General features: G+C 44.6%; 1 protein-coding gene across 1 annotated transcript in view; it reads right to left on the reverse strand.

Moving 5' to 3' along the window:
* LOC148524999 (uncharacterized) overlaps positions 1 to 20,597 on the reverse strand; it is a 79,091-nt gene that overhangs the window by 5,369 nt on the left and 53,125 nt on the right. The window contains exons 3-5 of the mRNA XM_088471490.1: positions 13,377 to 13,469; positions 9,639 to 9,716; positions 7,305 to 7,454 (exon numbers count right to left, since the gene is read on the reverse strand). Of these exons, the coding sequence (XP_088327616.1) occupies positions 7,305 to 7,454; positions 9,639 to 9,716; positions 13,377 to 13,469 (321 nt within the window). The remainder of the gene's footprint in view (positions 1 to 7,304; positions 7,455 to 9,638; positions 9,717 to 13,376; positions 13,470 to 20,597) is intronic.

Below are 20,597 nucleotides of genomic sequence, written 5' to 3' on the forward strand. Positions count from 1 at the left end.
AACTAGGGACACAGGGCCGTAATTAACTAGGGACACAGGGCCGTAACTAACTAGGGATGTGAGCTGCTGCCCCACCATCCCTGCATCTGGCTAGAAGGCAGAATTTTTGCAGCAGTGCCGCCCAGTGCGTTCTTAGGATGCTTCAGACGTGCGCACCGCTGACCTTACAGCCCCCTGCTCCTTCCATTGCTGTCATTCACATTGATTGTGGCCCTGCCCATTCGGCATGACATCATGCTCTCAGGGGGCGTAGCCAGAGCAGGGACACCCAGTTACGGCACTGCTTCAACATGTCGGTTTTGCAGACGTATCTTCCATGTTTTCACACCATCTCTCCAAATGTGTCTGACTAGGTGACAACGGAACATATGCATGTATGTTAAATTCAGTGAGGATGTGTCGGTGGAATTGTAGAGCTGTCTTCCCCCTGGGGATAGGGCTGGGGCAATTGTATCCTGATAACAATGGGTTTAAAACAAAGCATACAGATAGGGGGTGGTTGGGCCACTGAGAGGTATGCAACTCTACATATAGGTGAATATCTGCATTTAGTTCCTTGCTCGCAATCAGGGAGTAATTATGGCCAAATTGCTTTCAATTCTGCATTGGCCCAAATATATTTCTATCATGTGAAGGGCTGTGATGAGGAGGGCTGTGCTGTGATATGAGGGGTCTGTGCTGTGATATGAGGGGCCTGTGCCGTGATGAGGAGGGCTGTGATGTGTGGGGCCTGTGCCGTGATGAGGAGGGCTGTGATGTGATGGGCCTGTGCCGTGATGAGGAGGGCTGTGATGTGTGGGGCCTGTGCCGTGATGAGGAGGGCTGTGATGTGAGGGGCCTGTGCCGTGATGAGGAGGGCTGTGATGTGAGGGGCCTGTGCTGTGATATGAGGGGTCTGTGCTGTGATATGAGGGGCCTGTGCTGTGATATGAGGGGCCTGTGCTGTGATGAAGAGGGCTGTGATGTGTGGGGCCTGTGCTGTGATGAGGAGGGTGTGATGTGAGGGGCCTGTGCTGTGATATGTGGAGCCTGTGCTTTGATGAGGAGGGCTGTGATGTGTGGGGCCTGTGCTGTGATGAGGAGGGCTGTGATGTGAGGGGGCTGTGATGTGTGGGGCCTGTGCTGTGATGAGGAGGGCTGTGATGTGTGGGGCCTGTGCTGTGATGAGGAGGGCTGTGATGTGTGGGGCCTGTGCTTTGATGAGGAGGGCTGTGATGTGTGGGGCCTGTGCCGTGATGAGGAGGGCTGTGATGTGTGGGGCCTGTGCCGTGATGAGGAGGGCTGTGATGTGATGGGCCTGTGCCGTGATGAGGAGGGCTGTGATGTGATGGGCCTGTGCCGTGATGAGGAGGGCTGTGATGTGATGGGCCTGTGCCGTGATGAGGAGGGCTGTGATGTGATGGGCCTGTGCCGTGATGAGGAGGGCTGTGATGTGATGGGCCTGTGCCGTGATGAGGAGGGCTGTGATGTGATGGGCCTGTGCCGTGATGAGGAGGGCTGTGATGTGATGGGCCTGTGCCGTGATGAGGAGGGCTGTGATGTGTGGGGCCTGTGCCGTGATGAGGAGGGCTGTGATGTGAGGGGCCTGTGCCGTGATGAGGAGGGCTGTGATGTGAGGGGCCTGTGCTGTGATATGAGGGGTCTGTGCTGTGATATGAGGGGCCTGTGCTGTGATATGAGGGGCCTGTGCTGTGATGAAGAGGGCTGTGATGTGTGGGGCCTGTGCTGTGATGAGGAGGGTGTGATGTGAGGGGCCTGTGCTGTGATATGTGGAGCCTGTGCTTTGATGAGGAGGGCTGTGATGTGTGGGGCCTGTGCTGTGATGAGGAGGGCTGTGATGTGAGGGGGCTGTGATGTGTTGGGCCTGTGCTGTGATGAGGAGGGCTGTGATGTGAGGGGCCTGTGCTGTGATGAGGTATGCTGTGATGTGAGGGGCCTGTGTTGTGGTGAGGAGGGCTGTGATGTTTGGGGCCTGTGCTTTGATGAGGAGGGCTGTGATGTGTGGGGCCTGTGCTGTGATGAGGAGGGCTGTGATGTGAGGGGGCTGTGATGTGTTGGGCCTGTGTTGTGATGAGGAGGGCTGTGATGTGAGGGGCCTGTGCTGTGATGAGGTATGCTGTGATGTGAGGGGCCTGTGCTGTGGTGAGGAGGGCTGTGATGTTTGGGGCCTGTGCTGTGATGAGGAGGGCTGTGATGTGTGGGGCATGTGCTGTGATGAGGAGGGCTGTGATGTGTGGGGCCTGTGCTGTGATGAGGAGGGCTGTGATGTGAGGGGCCTGTGCTGTGATGAGGAGGGCTGTGATGTGAGGGGCCTGTGCTGTGATGAGGAAGGCTGTGATGTGAGGGGCCTGTGCTGTGATGAGGAGGGCTGTGATGTGTGTGGCCTGTTCTGTGATGAGGAGGGCTGTGATGTGAGGGGCCTGTGATCTGATGAGGAGAACTGTGATGTGATGTGAGGGGCATTGATGAGGGGGGGCTGTGCTGTGAGAGGCATTGATGAGGAGGGGGCTGTGCTGTGAGGGGCATTGATGAGGAGGGGGCTGTGCTGTGAGGGGTATTGATGAGGGGGGGGCTGTGCTGTGAGGGGCATTGATGAGGGGGGGGGCAATGATGAGAGGAGGCTGTGCTGTGAGGGGCATTGATGAGAGGGGGCTGTGCCGTGAGGGGCATTGATGAGGGGGGCGGCTGTGCTGTTAGGGGCATTGATGAGGGGGTTGTGCTGTGAGTGGCATTGATGAGAGGGCTGTGATGTGCGGGGCCTGTGATGTGAGGGGCCTGTGATGTGATGAGGGGGGCTGGGATGTGAGGGGCATTGATGAGGGGGGGGCTGTGCTGTGAGGAGCATTGATGAGGGGGGGGCTGTGCTGTGAGGAGCATTGATGAGGGGGGGACTGTGCTGTGTTGTGAGGGGCATTGATGAAGGGGGGCTGTGCTGTGCTGTGAGGGGCATTGATGATGAGGGCGGCTGTGCTGTGAGGGGCATTGATGAGGGGGCGGCTGTGCTGTGAGGGGCATTGATGAGGGACTGTGCTGTGAGTGGCATTGATGAGGGGGCTGTGCTGTGTTGTGAGGGGCATTGATGAGGGGGACTGTGCTGTGAGGGGCATTGATGAGGGGGCTGTGGTGTTAGGGGCTGTGCTGTGCTCTGGGGGAATGTGGGGAGAGGTGTGCTGGGCTGTGATGACAGGTGCTGTAGTGTGTGGTGGCTGTGACGGGGACAGTATGTGGTGCGTGCTGTGAGGTGGGCGATAACTGGGTCAGTGTGTGTGCTGTGAAGGGCTCCATGTGCTAGGTCGGGGGGGGGTTGGCTGAGCTGAGGTCCACTAAGAAGCACCAAAACCTATATTCGCTTACCAAAAAAAATAGGTTCGGGCCAGTCCTGTGTATATTGCTTGGTCAGAGGCATATCATTAGCCACACAGATATCTACCTAAAGATGCCTAGAATCCTATAACAAAATGGCCTCTTGATGTCATTTTAAAGTCACCACTATGGTCCCCACTACTGTATATCTAGATTTGTTTCTTTTTTAAGTTGCTGTCTGTATATATATAGGTCTGCATCCAGACTGGGAATGCCAGTAGAGGCACATTTCCAGGTCCTTATAAGCTATTTAAGTAGCATGGCCTGCTATGATATCAGTTATGCTGTAGGACAGGGGTTGGGAAACTTTTTTCTACCAAGGGCCAATTTAATATATATAATATTATTGGTGGGCCTGGTGCAGGCCACACCCCCATCTGTGTGACATCACACAGGGGTGGCGCCACAATCGCCGATGATTACAGCAATGCCCGAAGCATCCTGAGGATGCTCCAGGGAGCTGTAAGGGCAGCGGTGTGACACCATTTGAAGCAGCAGCCTAAGGACGCTCCAGGCGGCACTACTGCATAGATTCTGGCTGCAGGGTTCCTTTCTAGGCACCCTGCTAGCCAGGTGAGGCCAGCGGAAAAAAGCTCAGATGGCCAGACCAAATTATTCCGTGGGCCTTATACTGCCCCTGGGCCTGAGGTTCCCCATCCTTGCTGTAGGGGGACACATCTAATGCTGGGTACACACTATATGATATATTGTTCGTACAGCAACAAGCGATATATGGCATAGTGCATCTGCGGGTGTGTACACCTGAGACGTGCAGTACAGCAGATGCCGATTGTTCTAGCAGATGTATTGTCACATCTGCCTGTGCGTACGGACGACCGTCCTATATGCCGGCAAGAGGAACTTCCAAAAATTACGTCACTACCGGTTCTTGTGGCCAGGCATGTCAGTCAGGCGGTCGGTAAGTGTGTATGCACACCTGCATACACACCAAATCGGGCAGTCAGCTGGCCAGAAGGCCAATCAGTCGGCCAAGTGTGTATCCAACATAAGGCACCTATAATATATATTATTGTTCACTATCCTCTTGAAGTATAAGCCACGTAAAAATATTTTAAAAGGGTATGTAGTCATTAAGTAGACATACACCATGTCGACACTAGAACATCATGGACATTATGCCAACATTGTGATTGTCGACATTACATGTCAGGCTTAGGCTAAATGTTAGAATAGGGTTAGGGCTTAAGTACTGTAATAACGCTATATGAATGAATGACCATGACGACATTAAGACTATTTTGTACCACACCCTTTTAAAGTGTGTTTGTGTATTAAATGATAACTTCTAGCATGTTGTGTAAAAGGCATATTTACCACAATCTGCATATCAGAAGCGGTTGGGATGTAATAAATTCGCCCAAGATCGCAATACGATATTTGAATACATCACAAGGATGTATCAAATATTACATGCAGAGACGGAACTTGCAAGAAAGCTCTGTCCTTGCAAATCCTCTCTGCGGAGTTCTCTGAGAGTGGTTCTGCGCATGTGCCGTCATCTATCCCCCACCACCCCACACCCACAAGCGCACAACCATCCGGCACCTGGCTGTGCTGTCCACTGAAATGCGGCTTTAGAGCACAAGTCAGGTGCCAGCGTCCTAGAGCAGGATACTGATGATCAGCTGACCGGAGACTCAGAGAAGCTCACCGGTCCCGTGGATGCAGGAGTTTTTTTCTTTATTTATATATATATATATATATATACACAGTCAGGTGCATAAATATTGGGACATTGACAGAATTTTCATATTTTGGGCTCTATTCACCACCACAATGGCTTTGAAATGAAACAAACAAGATGTGCTTTAACTGCAGACTTTCAGATTTAATTTGAGGGTAATTACATCCAAATCAGGTGAACGTTGTAGGAATTACAACAGTTTCTATATGTGCCTCCCACTTTTTAAGGGGCCAAAAGTAATGGGACAAACTAAACAATCCTAAATCTAACTTTCACTTTTTAATACTTTGTTGCAAATCCTTTGCAGGCAATTACAGCCTGAAGTCTGGAACGCATAGACATCACCAGACGCTGGGTTTCATCCCTGGTGATGCTCTGCCAGGCCTCTACTGCAAATGTCTTCATTTCCTGCTTGTTCTTGGGGCATTTTCCCTTCAGTTTTGTCTTCATCAAGTGAAATGCATGCTCAATCGGATTCAGTTCAGGGGATTGACTGGGCCATTGCATAACATTCCACTTTTTAGCCTTAAAAAAACGCTTTGGTTGCTTTTACAGTATGCTTCGGGTCATTGTCCATCTGCACTGTGAAGCGCCGTCCAATGAGTTCTGAAGCATGTTACTGAATATGAGCATATAATATTGCCCGAAACACTTCAGAATTCTTTATGCTGCTTTTGTCAGCAGTCACATCATCAATAAATAAAAGGGAACCAGTTCCATTGGCAGCCATACATGCCCACGCCATGACACTACCACCACCATGCTTCACTGATGAGGTGGTATGTTTTGGATCATGAGCAGTTCCTTTCCTTCTCCATACTCTTCTCTTCCCATCACTCTGGTACAAGTTGATCTGTGTCTCATCTGTCCATAGGATGTTGTTCCAGAACTGTAATGGCTTTTTTAGATGTTGTTTGGCAAACTCTAATCTGGTCTTCCTGTTTTTGAGGCTCACCAATGGTTTACATCTTGTGGTGAACCCTCTATATTCACTCTTGTGAAGTATTCTCTTGATTGTTGTCTTTGACACATATACACCTACCTCCTGGAGAGTGTTCTTGATTTGGCCAACTGTTGTGAAGGGGTTTTTCTTCACCAGGGAAATAATTCGTCTGTCATCCACCACAGTTGTTTTCTGTGGTCTTCCGGGTCTTTTGGTGTTGCTGAGCTCTCTGGTGCGTTCTTTCTTTTTAAGAATGTTCCAAACAGTTGATTTGGCCACACCTAATGTTTTTGCCATCTCTCTGATGGGTTTGTTTTGATTTTTCAGCCTAATGATGGCTTGCTTCACTGATAGTGACAGCTCTTTGGATCTCATATTGAGAGTGGACAGCAACTGATTCCAAATGTAAATGTCACACCTAGAATCAACTCCAGACCTTTCACCTGCTTAATTGATAATGAAATAACGAGGGAATAGCTCACACCTGTCCATGAAATAGCTTTTGAGTTGATATTCCCATTACTTTTGGCCCCTTAAAAAGTCGGAGGCACATATAGAAACTGTTGTAATACCTGCACCGTTCACCTGATTTGGATGTAATTACCCTCAAATTAAATCTGAAAGTCTTTAGTTAAAGCACATCTCGTTTGTTTCATTTCAAAGCCATTGTGGTGGTGAATAGAGGCCAAAATATGAAAATTCTGTCAATGTCCCAATATTTATGCACCTGACTGATATATATATATATATATTACTAAGCAGTGTTAGGAGACAGAGTGAAAAGTGATAAAGTTCCAGCCAATCAGCTCCCAACTGTCATTTTTCAAACACAGCCTGTGAGATGGCAGTTAGGAGCTGATTGGCTGGCACCTTATCACTTTTCACTCTGTCTCCTAAAACTGCTTAGTAAATAGACCCTATAGTTTTTTTTACAGTGGTGAGCTAGTGGTCAATTTAGACCCACAAGGCTGATCACATGCACTGCTCCCTGCTCTGCTTGTCAGAGTAGAGCAGGAGTCGGTGTAACGGGAGAAAGTCCTAAGAACGCCATCTCCAGGAGGCGTTATTGTCACAGGGCTTCCCTCATTATTTTTTACAATTTAATTTTAGTAAATCTGAGATAAATCGCATATCCCATTACAAATATGGGAAATGCAATCTGCATACATAATACATTAACGTGATACTAAAATAATGTGAAAGTGGTGTAAAAACAACCGTTTTCACATTATTTTAATAAAGAAAAGCTTACAATATAGAGCCCTAATAGAGACATAATGATACACTGCTCACCTGTTTATTTGGGGGATTCGCACACAGAGCTTTATTGTTGACGTCCACGAGTGTCTTTAATCTGTTTTTTAGAGTTGATATTCCTTCAAACTGCTTTTGCTTTAGAGTTCTTGTGTAATGATGGAGGACACATCCTAAGTAAACCAAGTTCTATGACACAAGATGAGGAAAGAAAATAATGATATATAGTTAAAGCAAATGGATGATTTTACTGTACCAAATGTACTGTCTCTTCACCCTTTGAATCCCTATGAAATCTCTTCTCCTACTAAACAATATCTCATTATTGCACAGGGGTGCAATATGAGTAACACAAGAGTGCCTAGCATAGCAAACAAAATCAACAACAAACACCACAGTCAGCTATGTTGTGGATGATGCTATATTTTGCACTTTCAAATATATTGCCTTATTGGCCACCATATCCATGCCTTTCCTCATATAAACAGGTTACAATCATCAGAACATTGGCATATTGCAGGGGGGTTGCGTAAAATGCACAATCTTATTTAGGGTCAACCAGAATACAGCCTAGCGGCCCTAGCCCAACTGTAAAACTGCAAAGAGCCAAGTGTACACAGGATTTGCTCTGCATTAAGAAAAATGTTTGTGCATTTCCAAACGTTTTGCTTGGCTGTAAATCCTGTACCTTGGCAAAGTGTTCCCAGGAGAGGATTGTCCAGTTGGGTGGTGTGACGGCAGGGCACCCTGAATCACATTGCAGTGGTACCACTTCCAATTATGTTTTGCCTCACTGTGGGTGCGGTGATGTAACTTATAGCACATAGCGTCATCTTCGCCGCTTGTTCCACCCACTTAATGGGCCGGGCAGCTCTTTTGAGCAGTGAGAGCAGTAGAGTTGTCCAACTTTCTGGGAGCACCCCCAAATGGTGAGTCTCCCGGCAGTTCAGCAGATTGGGGCATGTGTGTATATTATAATATATATATATATATATATACATACACACACATATATATATATATATATATATATATTACATATACATATACATATATACATACATATACACACACACACACACACACACACACACACATGTATATACACATACACACACTCACTTTTTTGGGGGGAAAGCATCAAAGATCCAGCACTCACATTTAGTAGATTCATTGTGAAGGTCACATATGAAAAATACAGTGTCCTGTAGTCAGCAGCAGCAGCCCGCCCGACGACCGTTTCAACCAAATCCTAATTGGTTTTCCTCAGGGAATTAGGATTTGGTTGAAACGGTCGTCGGGTGGGCTGATGCTGCTGCCTATTGGACACTGTATTTTTCATATGTGACCTTCACAATAAATCTACTAAACGTGAGTGCCGGATCTTTGATGTTTTTTTTTTTCTTACCCAAAAAAAGTGAGTGCATATATTTATTTTGTATGAACCAGGCACCGCATCTTTAAAGATTTATTTTCAGGAGTGCTGTCGTATCTCAAAGTATATATATTATATAAAGAAATGAATGCAAAGATCGCACACTCACAAAAAAATAGTGAATGGAGGGTGCTTGGTTATAAATATAATATAGCAGCATGTCCAAAATAGGAAAACCAGCACACCATAGTTTAAATGAAAAAAATCAAATTGTATTGTGCAGGTATAAACAAGGGCTTCCAGAGAGTTCAGTACCTTCAGTCACATATTAAAGTGCATTTAGTGCATAAAAGCAATACATTACAGACTGCATGGAGACAGCCATGATGGTGTGGGTAAAGCCCGATGGCCGTTTCGGTGCTCTGCGGCACCTTCGTCACAGGGCACAAAACCAACTACATTTGGTTTTTACAGCGCTGATATGGGACTCCGGAGAGGTAAGTAATATAATGGGTGCAGGGTGTGTGGTGCGGGGCGGCCCTGGACCCAGGGGCCCGTGTTCCCCGCACACCCTGCACCCATTATAGATACGCCCCTGCAATGACCATATGCCTCCATCTGCCTGTCCTCCTCTGCATGACTTACCAGAGATGACATTTACACCATACAACTAGGCAACAGCCTTCCTAGCTTTCGTTATAAAAGTTACAGTACATAGATAACAAAAGTGTATAGAAAAAGATAATTTAATAGCATATAAAAATAGACAGTAAAATATTTTGTCTTTAAAATATTCTTACCATTCATGCCAAAACAAGATGCACTGTGATAAAATATCAACAACTACACAAATAGTAATGCTAAAGCTTTAGTTTTAAATTAATCCCAAATAAAAGACATTATATTGTTAATTAAGACAATCATGTAAGCGAACTGCTGATATTACATAATGTTCACATGCACACACTTGATTATCAGACTAGATGTACTAATATTACCTTTATATGGCAGCAAATGTGTTTATCCTTAGTTATATTGTAGCAGTCTTCTTTAAAATTCTTGTTAGTTTTGTTTTCCTAAAAATAGAAAAAAATTAAAATATGTAAATATTATATTTAGCAATATATAATTACAAATTTTCTCGATAAAATACTGAATTTTCCCTGCATTCAGAAAAATCTTTGGAAGGCTATACTCCATTGGGAAAAAAAAAAATTCAATAACAAGCCCTTGCTTATTTCCATTATAACATATCTACATTACATACAAATAATTGAACCCATTTAAATTATAGCCCAGTGTTAGGTCCAACTATATGCAAGGGCAGATCTACTGTGAAACTAATGATGCTTAAGCTTCAGGGCACCTAACTCCGGAGGGGCCCTGAACCTAATTTTATTTTAATGAGTGAATATTTCAAGAAAATCAATTGAGTGTTTTTAAGTGTGTGTTATTAAAATAAGGTTATTTTAGTTATAGAATCATAAGGTAATGGGCTGAAGTACTTAATATTGACCTTAAAATATGCTCTACAGTAGTGCATGTAGGAAGGGGATTCTCAGTACCCAGAACCCCCCCCCTGATCAGTAATGGCCGGCAGACACTATCTACAGCTCCGATCAGAGGATGGCTCTTATGATCTGGTCGGGCACAGAATAGAGAGCTGCTGTTAGTGTCACTGCTGAGTGCAGTACTGCCAGGTGCCACTAGATGCTCCCATCTCCATTTGTGCTGTCCCGTCTGCCAGATGTCGACCCTGCAGTGCTGACCACAAGCTGAAATCTAAGATGACTGAGGGATAGGCATGCAGCTCAGAGGTGGGAGCACACAGTGTGGGGAAGAGACCTGACTCAGGGGGATTCCAGAGATCCCACTCAGGAGGATCAATAGCTGGGATCCAACAGAGGAAGTTAGTAAGTTTTAGTTTTTTATGCGATCTATCTATGGTCTCTCTCTCTCTCTCTCTCTGGGGGGTTTCTACATCTATTTTCTCTCACTCTCTGGGGCGGTTCTACATCTCTCTACAGTCTCTCACTCTCTGGGGGCTTTCTACATATATCTATCTATAGTCTCTCTCTCTGGGGGGTTTCTACATCTATCTACAGTGCCTTGCAAAAGTATTCACCCCCTTTGCATTTTTCATGTTTTGTTGCCTCGCAACCTGGCATTAAAATGGATTGTTTGAAGGTGTGCATCATTTCATTCACAGAACATGCCTACAACTGAGAAGTTGGTTTTTTTTTATATTGTGAATCAAACAACATTTAGGACTACATAACAGAAAACTTCAGCGTGCATAACTAGTCACCCCCCTAAAGTCAGTACTTTGTCAAGCCAACTTTTGCGGCAATTACAGCTGCAAGTCGCTTTGGATAAATCTCTATGAGTTTGCCACATTTTGCCCCTGGGATTTTTGCCCATTCCTCAAGGCAAAACTGCTCCAGCTCCTTCATGTTGGATGGTTTCCCAACATGAACAGCAATCTTCAAGTCTGACCACAGATTCTCAATTGGATTGAGATCTAGGCTTTGACTAGGCCATTCCAACACATTTAAATGTTTCTCCTTAAACTAGAGTGTTACTTTAGCAGTAATGCTTTGGGTCATTGTCCTGCTGGAAGGTGAACCTCCGTCCCAGTCTCAGATCACAGGCAGACTGAAACAGGTTTTGCTCAAGAATATCCCTGTATTTAGCACCATCCATCTTTCCCTCAACTCGAATCAGTTTCCCAGTCCCTGCTGCTGAAAACAACCCCACAGCATGATGCTGCCACCACCATGTTTCACTGTGGGGCAGGTGTTCTTGGGGTGATGGGATGTGTTGGGTATGCGCCAGACATGGCATTATCCATGGTGGCTGAAAAGTTCAATTTTAGTCTCATCTGACCAGAGCACCTTCCTCCATACATTTGGGGAGTCGCCCACATGCCTTTTGGCAAACTCAAATCGTGTCTTCTTATTTTTATCACTAAGTAATAGCTTTTTTTCTGACCACTATTCCATAAAGCCCAGCTCTATGGAGTGTTCAGCTTATTGTGGTCACATGCACAGATACACCAGTCTCTGCTGCGGAATTCTGCAGCTCCTTCAGGGTTACCTTTGGTCTCTGTGCTGCCTCTCTAATTAATGCTCTCCTTGCCCGGTCTGTGAGTTTTGCTGGGCAGCCCTCTCTTGGCAGGTCTGTTGTGCTACCATGTTCTTTCCATTTGATAATGATGGATTTGATGGTGCTTCGGGGGATCATCAAAGATTTGGATTTTTTTATAACCCAACCCAGAATTGTCCTTCTCAACAACTTTGTCCCTGACTTGTTTGGAGAGCTCCTTGGTCTTCATGGTGTGATGCCTCTTGCTTAGTGGTGTTGCAGCCTCTGGGGCCTTTCAGAAAAGGTGTGTTTATACTGACAAATCATGTGACACTTAGATTTCACACAGGTGGACTTCATTTCACTAATTATGTGACTCCTGAAGGTAATTGATTGCATCAGAACTTTTGAGGGGCTACATAGCAAAGGGGGTGATTACACATGCCAATTTTCAGAATTTGATTTATAAAGATTCTTTTTTATATATATTTTTCTCATTTCACTTCACCAAATTAGACTATTTTGTGCAGATCCATCACATAAAATTCAGATTAAAAAAATAAATTAAATTACAGGTTGTAATGTAACAAAAGAGGTAAAAAGCCAATGGGGGTGAATAGTTTTGCAACTCACTGTATCTACAGTGTCTCCCTCTCTGGGGGGGTTCTATATCTATAGTCTCTCACTCTCTGGGATGTTTCTACATCTATCTACAGCCTCATTCTCTGGGGGGTTCCTACATCTATCTACAATGTCTCACTCTCTGGGGGGGGGGGGGGGGGAGGGGTCCTACATCTATCCATCTACAGTCTCTCAGTCTTTGGGGAGTTTCTACATCTATCTATAGTATCTCTCTCTCCTGGGGGTTTCTACAGTTATATATCTGTCTATAGTCTCTCTATGGGGTTTGTACATCTATCTATCTATCTATCTATCTATCTATCTACAGTCTCACTCTCTGGGGAGTTTCTACATCTATCTATAGTCTCTCACTCTCTGGGGGGTTCCTACATCTATCTACAATGTCTCACTCTCTGGTGGGTTTCTCTATCTACAGGCTCTCTCTCTGTGGGGTTTCTACATCTACAGTAGCTAATCTGTCTACAGTCTCTCACTCTCTGGAGGGTTCCTACATCTATCTATAGTCGCTCTCTCTCTCTCTCTCTCTCTCTCTCTCTCTCTCTCTCTCTGGGGTTTCTATATCTATCTAGTCTCACTCTCTGGGGGGTTTCTACATCTATGTATCCATCTACAGTCTCTCACTCTCTTGGGAGCTTCTTAATCTATCAGTCTATAGTCTCTCACTCTCTGGGGGGTTTCTACATCTTCGCCATTTGGGCCTTGTTGGATGTTGCCTTATTGTTGTTGGTTGCAAAGGGGCCCCCATAACAGTTCAAGCTTCAGGGCCACAAAAATGTAGATCCGCCACTGATTATATGTATAACATACATTTCAATGACTACTATTACTAGAACCTTTGCTCATATATGTAACACTCATACATTTAGGAATAACAAGCCAGCTCCTGTCAGTTGTAACAATATTTGATGGCAATATTGTGTGTACTCTAAAGTGACATATCACTAACATACTATAATATTATATACACATATATATACACATACACACACACAGTATATTATAACAAGTACCATTGATGAATTGTTGCATTGATCAGGAAATATCAAATTTATAGATCCACCAGATTTGCAGGAAGTACTGACATTTATGTTCAGTGACTCTTTCTGAAAATAGAAAATAAAATATTCACAGTAATTCAGAGATGTTCAGAGATTTACAGGCAACCCAACAAAGCGAATAGTAGTCAGGACAGATTATATATCTATACATATACCTATATGTATGTATGTATGTATGTATATATGGTAAAGTAAGGGATTTACCATATGTGTTTTGGAGATAATCTATTCATATAATCTACTCATAGGAAAATAAAGAGCTGACAAACTCGATATTAGGCCAATTAGTGATCTTCAACTGAAATTGGATGTGTGTGATAAGATTGATTGACATACTCACAATAAATCACAAGATTGTTTCACCTGAAATATTCTGTGAGTGTCATTTTGGAGGTATCAGTGCCATAAGTGGTGTCACTGTGGGATGCTTAAGGAAGCTAGATTCACACATGGCTAAACTTACACAAAATGGAGGACATGCTAAAAGGTGTTTTGGAAATCACTGCTGCACAGCAAGCTCAAGTGTTCCAAGTACAGTAGCTAAGGCCCAGGAGGAGACCTGTTGCATGCTCAAGTGTTCCAAGTACAGTAGCTAAGGCCCAGGAGGAGACCTGTTGCATGCTCAAGTGTTCCAAGTACAGTAGCTAAGGCCCAGGAGGAGACCTGTTGCATGCTCAAGTGTTCCAAGTACAGTAGCTAAGGCCCAGGAGGAGACCTGTTGCATGCACAAGTGTTCCAAGTACAGTAGCTAAGGCCCAGGAGGAGACCTGTTGCATGCTCAAGTGTTCCAAGTACAGTAGCTAAGGCCCAGGACGAGACCTGTTGCATGCACAAGTGTTCCAAGTACAGTAGCTAAGGCCCAGGAGGAGACCTGTTGCATGCACAAGTGTTCCAAGTACAGTAGCTAAGGCCCAGGAGGAGACCTGTTGCATGCACAAGTGTTCCAAGTACAGTAGCTAAGGCCCAGGAGGAGACCTGTTGCATGCTCAAGTGTTCCAAGTACAGTAGCTAAGGCCCAGGAGGAGACCTGTTGCATGCTCAAGTGAACCAACACAGCAAGATAAGGTGATGCAGCACGCGCTATAAAAAGGACACTGGCAGAGAACAGGGGTATACCTCATTGATTCAAAAGAACCACAAAACATGACCACCAAGTAATACCCTTTATACACCAAAAACCTTGGGTCCGACCCAGGATTTTAAACACACAGGTCACACCCACCTTCTACCTGAGATATTCCTGGGTAGGCCCAATGTACACTGAACTGGGGCCAGCCCTTCAAAAGATATGGATGTGTTATAAAATTGCCATTTCAAGGCTGACAAAGATGAGATCATAAAAGACTAAAGGAGGGGTGGGGACTGCTCACTGCATTGCAACATTCATGGCTGACGAGTGCACTTTACTGTATTTGATACAGCAAGTGAGAGCATGAGGCAGATTCTGACACTGTGCTACCTAGTACAGAGATATTTCAGGAGGAGGAGGGTGCAATTTTTGTCTGAGAGAGCTAGTACTCAACGACAATATTTTGGCAGTAGGAGAGCCTTAATTTCATTCACCATTACATCCATCGTAAGAATCAGCACGCAACAGAATGTGGGCCAGAGACCGCAGGCACGGAGAAGCTTTCATGATGACTGTGGAAGCTTATCAGGACGAGCAGTGGATGGCACACTTCCGGATTTCGCGTGTTGAATGGTCAAATGTTACTAATAATACTAGTAATGATCAGAGAGGCAAGCTGGTGTGAAATGTTCCCCTTATTTACAGAGGAATCGGTTTGTATTACCGCCGGACCTAAGCCCAGCGGATGAAATACAGACACCGGAAGGCCGGCAGATGAAGATCCTGACTGAGGTGAGTATTTACTCTAACCCTCCCCTCTCCCCCCCACCCTATAACCCTCCCTTAGTGGTGCCTAACCCTAACCTCCCCTCCCCTAGTGCCTAACCCTAAACTCCCCCAGGGGTGCCTAAACCTAACCCCCCCTCCCCGCAACCTAAAACTAACCCTCCTGGGGGGTGCCTACCCCCAACCGCCCCCCAGGGGTGCCTAACCTTAACCCCCCCTTCCCATAGCCTAACCCCCCTGGGGGGTTCCTAACCATAAGTCCCCCGGGAGTCCCTAAACCTAAACCCTCCCCCCCTGCGGCTATGAGCTCCCGACGCCCGGCTTGCTTACGTTCGGTATGTCGGGGGTCGGGATTTAAGTGTGGGACTAATGATAGACATCGGTATTTAGACGCCTATCATTAGTCCCATGCCGAGCTTTCACTGTCGGGAAGCCGGCAGTCGGCATGTCAGACAGACACAATGACAGACACACTTACAAGGTACACCATTTTATTTTAAACCAAAGAATTAGCGGTACAATGCACTTGGTGAATAGCAATAATACAACACAACAATATATTGACTCAGCTTCCATTCTCTTCAAAGCAATTTGCTACAACACCTGCAACACGATTACAATTTTGTAAAACAACTAGTTTCACAAAAGATACTACACTTCTGGCTATAACCAACACAGTCCAGCATTGCAGTGAAAATAGGGTGTTTCATACTGTTTTCTGTGACTTTACCGTTAAGCAAACAGTCCAGCATTAGAGAGAAAATAGGGATTAGCATAGTTTTGCGGCTTTAGCTTTAAGCAAATACAGTCTAGCACTAGAGAGAAAAATAGGGATTTGCATCCATTTTTGCGGCATTAGTTTTAAGCAAACACAGTCCAGCATTAGAGGGAAAATAGGGATTTGCATATAGTTTTGCAGCTCTAGCTTTAAGCAACCACAGGGGGTGATTCAGACCCGGACGCAAGGCAGCGCACTTTCGCAGCCATCAGGGACAGGGTATGCAAATTCCGCGATCGCACGGCCAGGCTTAAGGACACTCTTTACGTCTTAGAGAGCGACGGCAGAGTGAACGCACGCCGGTCTAAAGACGCCCCATTTTCCTTTGCAGCACACGTCATCTCCAGGAAGTGTATGTAATATCAGAAACATCGAGAGCCATTGGAGCTGCTCGTAGCCCTTGAGGTAGACCCTACCCTGCCGCAAGCATTGTGATCACTGCAGGCTGAAATACAACCAGGTGAGGTGTACAATGACGCCTCCATGCTAATTATGCACGACCATGAAACGCCGTTAGAAAACACAGGCACGTCTGCGTTCACACATCCACACCCCCATTTAAAAAGACCTTCCCCTGACACCACCCACAAACGGCAAGGTCACTCAAACTAGCGCTCAGTCTGCGTACTACGAGTGCCCGATTCCTGTTCGCTAAGACTGGCTTGCGCACGCACACTGCGGCTTATATGCATGCGCAGAAAGCAAACATCGCCCAGCTACGAGTGAACGCTACGTTGCGTCTGAATGAGCTCCACAGTCCAGCATTAGAGAGAAAATAGGGATTAGCTGCATAAACTTCTCTAGAAACCCATTAAGCCAGCCAGTAAAAATGAACACTAAGAGAAACCAACTTTCTTCTGTATCACATGAAAGTTCACACGTCACTTTAACCTCGAAAAGCAAGTTTCTATTTTTCACACTTAGCATTTCACTTGGAAGCATCATAGTGCCATATAGCATTATACTCTAAAGGGGCCTATCCATTACACGACTTTGTGAACAATCCAACCAAAACCAGGAGGTTTTGGTCACATTGTTCATAAAGTCGAGTAATGGATAGCTGGCAAGGACCAGCGATGCGCGTGCACGCTGGGTCCTTGCCGACCCCGACTATCTACCGAACATGCCTGTCAACCTGACTACGCTAGTCAGGTTCGGCATGTTCAGAGATAGGAGGTCGGACTCCAGCACTGAATGACGTTCAGTGAACGCCGTTCGGTACGGGTACCGCACCTCGGCGACCTGAAGGTCTGAACGATAGACGTTCAGTCTTTCAGGTTGCCTAGTGGATAGGCCCCTTAACAGTAACACCCGCGGCCCATACTTCTATTTACTTACAGAGGTACATAACACAATCACTAAAATAACTAGCAAATAAGGAAGATCCTCCTACAGCTTGCCCAGAATGGGGACCTGAACAGTCTGTGACTAGCAGCTACTAAAAGTTAATAATTTCTTTAAGAGAACAGCAAATTGCATTATAACACAAAAGCCATTTAAACATTTGGCATTTATGCATACATTATTACACTGGCATATTTAAATAAACAGACAAAAAAACAGTTATCAAAAATGAAAAAGAAACTAGGTTATCAACAGTCATTAACGTGTCTATGTTAGCTATGAAAAACATTAGCATACACATGCATTTTCAGTAAAAACACTGTAAGCAACAACTGGCAGTCTTCTTTCTCTAATACAGCCCTATGGGGTTCTGCCCCGAGACCCGGCCACCAATCCCCAGGGGACAAAATTCCTGCCGACATTTCTGGAACTAGCCGACAGGAGAGAATCTGCTAACTCTGTGCAGACTCCGTGAGGCTGGAGGGTCAGTAAAAGTTCACTTCTCTCTTACTTTGAAGTAAATAGGAGCCAATCTACAGTAACTTCCCGAATATAAAAATAAACTTCTGGACTTGCAGCATATCTATGGGGCACTACTATATTATAATTTAAAAAACGTGGGGTACCCCTTTCTAATAATTGGGGTCACCCCATAACTGGGGGCACCACAAGTGCAACGTTGCACTATCTACTGGACCTACTGAACCCAGCACTTACCAAGCAGACCGCCAACTACAGGAAACCCATCAAGCCAAGCTAGAGACTAGTCGTTGCGCTGTGGTGGTATGCTACCCCTGGAGTACCGCAACAATCTCCTGCTTATTCGGAGTTGGGATCAACGCGGTCTGCGGTATAGTCTACCAGGTCACGTGGGCAATGCTGAATACCCTGTACTATACAACCATCCGGGCCACCATTACAGCCGACCTTCCCTCAATGTTAATATAGAGGACACAAAATGTATGAGTTCCAAAAAAAATTGTCTTTATTTACTTCATAAAGTGCTCATGTTGAAATGTTTTACCTTTTCCACACATTATGAGCATGCATGTCAATAGTTTTGATGTATGCTTTTTCAATTTTTTAAAAAGTACAATAGATTACACAATCTATACTTACAATAAAGTTGTAATGGTTGTTGCTGTATATATATATATATATATATATATATATAAATTCTCTCTCTCTCTATATCTATATCTATATCTATATATATATATATATATATATATACACACACACACACACACACATACACATATATATACACAATCCAAATTACCGGCACTCCTGTTGTGTGAGCAAATAATTCCTTGCTGCGGTGCTCACCCTGAGGATGGACATCCCCTGCATATATAGATTTCCAAGAAGGAGGCACTCACAGGCTGGATAGACATGAAAAATACTAATGCTTTATTGCATTAGCGCATCTACGTTTCGGGGTACATTCCCCATCAGGACTCCTGATGACGGGGAATGTACCGTGAAACATAGATGTGCAAATGCAATAAAGCATTAGTATTTTTCATGTCTATCCAGCCTGTGAGTGCCTCCTTCTTGGAAATTATATTATATATATATATATATATATATATATATATATGTGCTCTCGGGACTGCGTATGAACTATGGAGACCAAGGGCGGGATGTAATAGAGTTCAAGTTTTGCAAAATTGCGAGTTTGCCGCAAAACTCGCACATTTTGTAATCTCTACCAATGTAATAGTGTACGAGATCATGCAAACTCGCATTTTTCAAATCGCACATTTTTCAAAATCGCATCCAGATGTTTTCACCAGTGCGTACATACAACTCGTGCAATGTAATAGGATGTGAGTTCTAAACTCGCACATAAAACATTACCATTATCTCGCCAAAAAATTGACCAAGGTGAGAATGGAGGGTTGTATGTGACATTTTTTTGTTTTTTGGAAAAAAGGTTAAAAAGGAATATTTCAATCCATAAACATATATAAATATGCATATAAGTGTATAAACACATTTACTAGTATGTAAATACTCTTATTTATGTTTTTTTTTCAAAGTGTATAAATACCATTACCCAAACCGTAATGTTTTTCAGAAGGGGTCTATTCACTAAGCAGTGTTATTGTAGACAAAGTGTGTGCCCCCTATTCACCGTATTCAATTCCAAAAGACGCGAAAGCGCAACCGGGAACCAGGCAAAAAGTGCTGTCAGAATTGTTGAAATCAGGCTTACACCCCAAACTAGATGCACTAACATTGGGGATCAATGTAGATGCCCCCGAATAGGCCTAATCAAGCTATTTGGGGTACTTGAGTACTGGCAATTGCCTCTAATTAGCGCCTTTACACAAGTGCTGAAGAATAGCATTAAGCAGTTTTTTTTTAGTAAAAATAAGTTGTCCTGTCAAATTTGTGGGACTTGAAACTGGGTGCAAGCATGTTGTAAAGTCGCTAAAGTGACGATTTATAATGATAAAAATGTACCTCAAGCAAACATCTGCAATCCAAAAAACACCTTAGCCATACTTGCAGACAACCCAAAAGTCTATTTTGTTAGTTTACAAGTTTGTACCTCCACTTTTCTGCCCTTTTTTGGGGTATTAATATTATTTTTTTTAGGGTTTTTTGATACAGTTATCCTTTGGGGGCTGTTCCAAGGGTGCTGAGTGATTTCCCCACCCTTGCACCCCAAATTAGCGATTTGCACTTTTTCTCTCCAACTATTCCGATGCAAATCTTTTTTGCCCATTACATTGCCTTGCGTTTGCGTTTTCGCATACGCGAAAACAATTTTGTTTTGAATACGGAGATGCTTCCGCCTGGCGAAAAGTCACAATCGGCGATACTTTTTTACGGATTCCGACTTTGACGCTAATTGAATACAAACATCTGTCCCATTTTAATATAGTTCCAAATAAACTTTAAAATCTAAGTTTAGTTTATAAAGAAAGACAGAATTAATTAACTTTAAACTAGTGAGATTTCTACAAAATTAACAGTACATTTTTGGGAACAAAAAAATTACTGTGAAGCAGATGAGCCTCTAACCCTCCCAGCCCCTTTAGTTGCACCCCCCCCCCCCCGCGTACGGGCACTTCACCTCGGTGGACTGATTGGTGAGGCCGTTTGGGGACTGGTGGCTTGTGAGCTGAGAGTAGATGTTGATGGCACTTCCCTAAGGGACCTTTGTGCCACCAGCTCCCTTTGT

Source organism: Taudactylus pleione, unplaced genomic scaffold, assembly GCF_031769625.1.
Source record: "Taudactylus pleione unplaced genomic scaffold, aTauple2 ptg000114l, whole genome shotgun sequence".
NCBI lineage: Eukaryota > Metazoa > Chordata > Amphibia > Anura > Myobatrachidae > Taudactylus > Taudactylus pleione.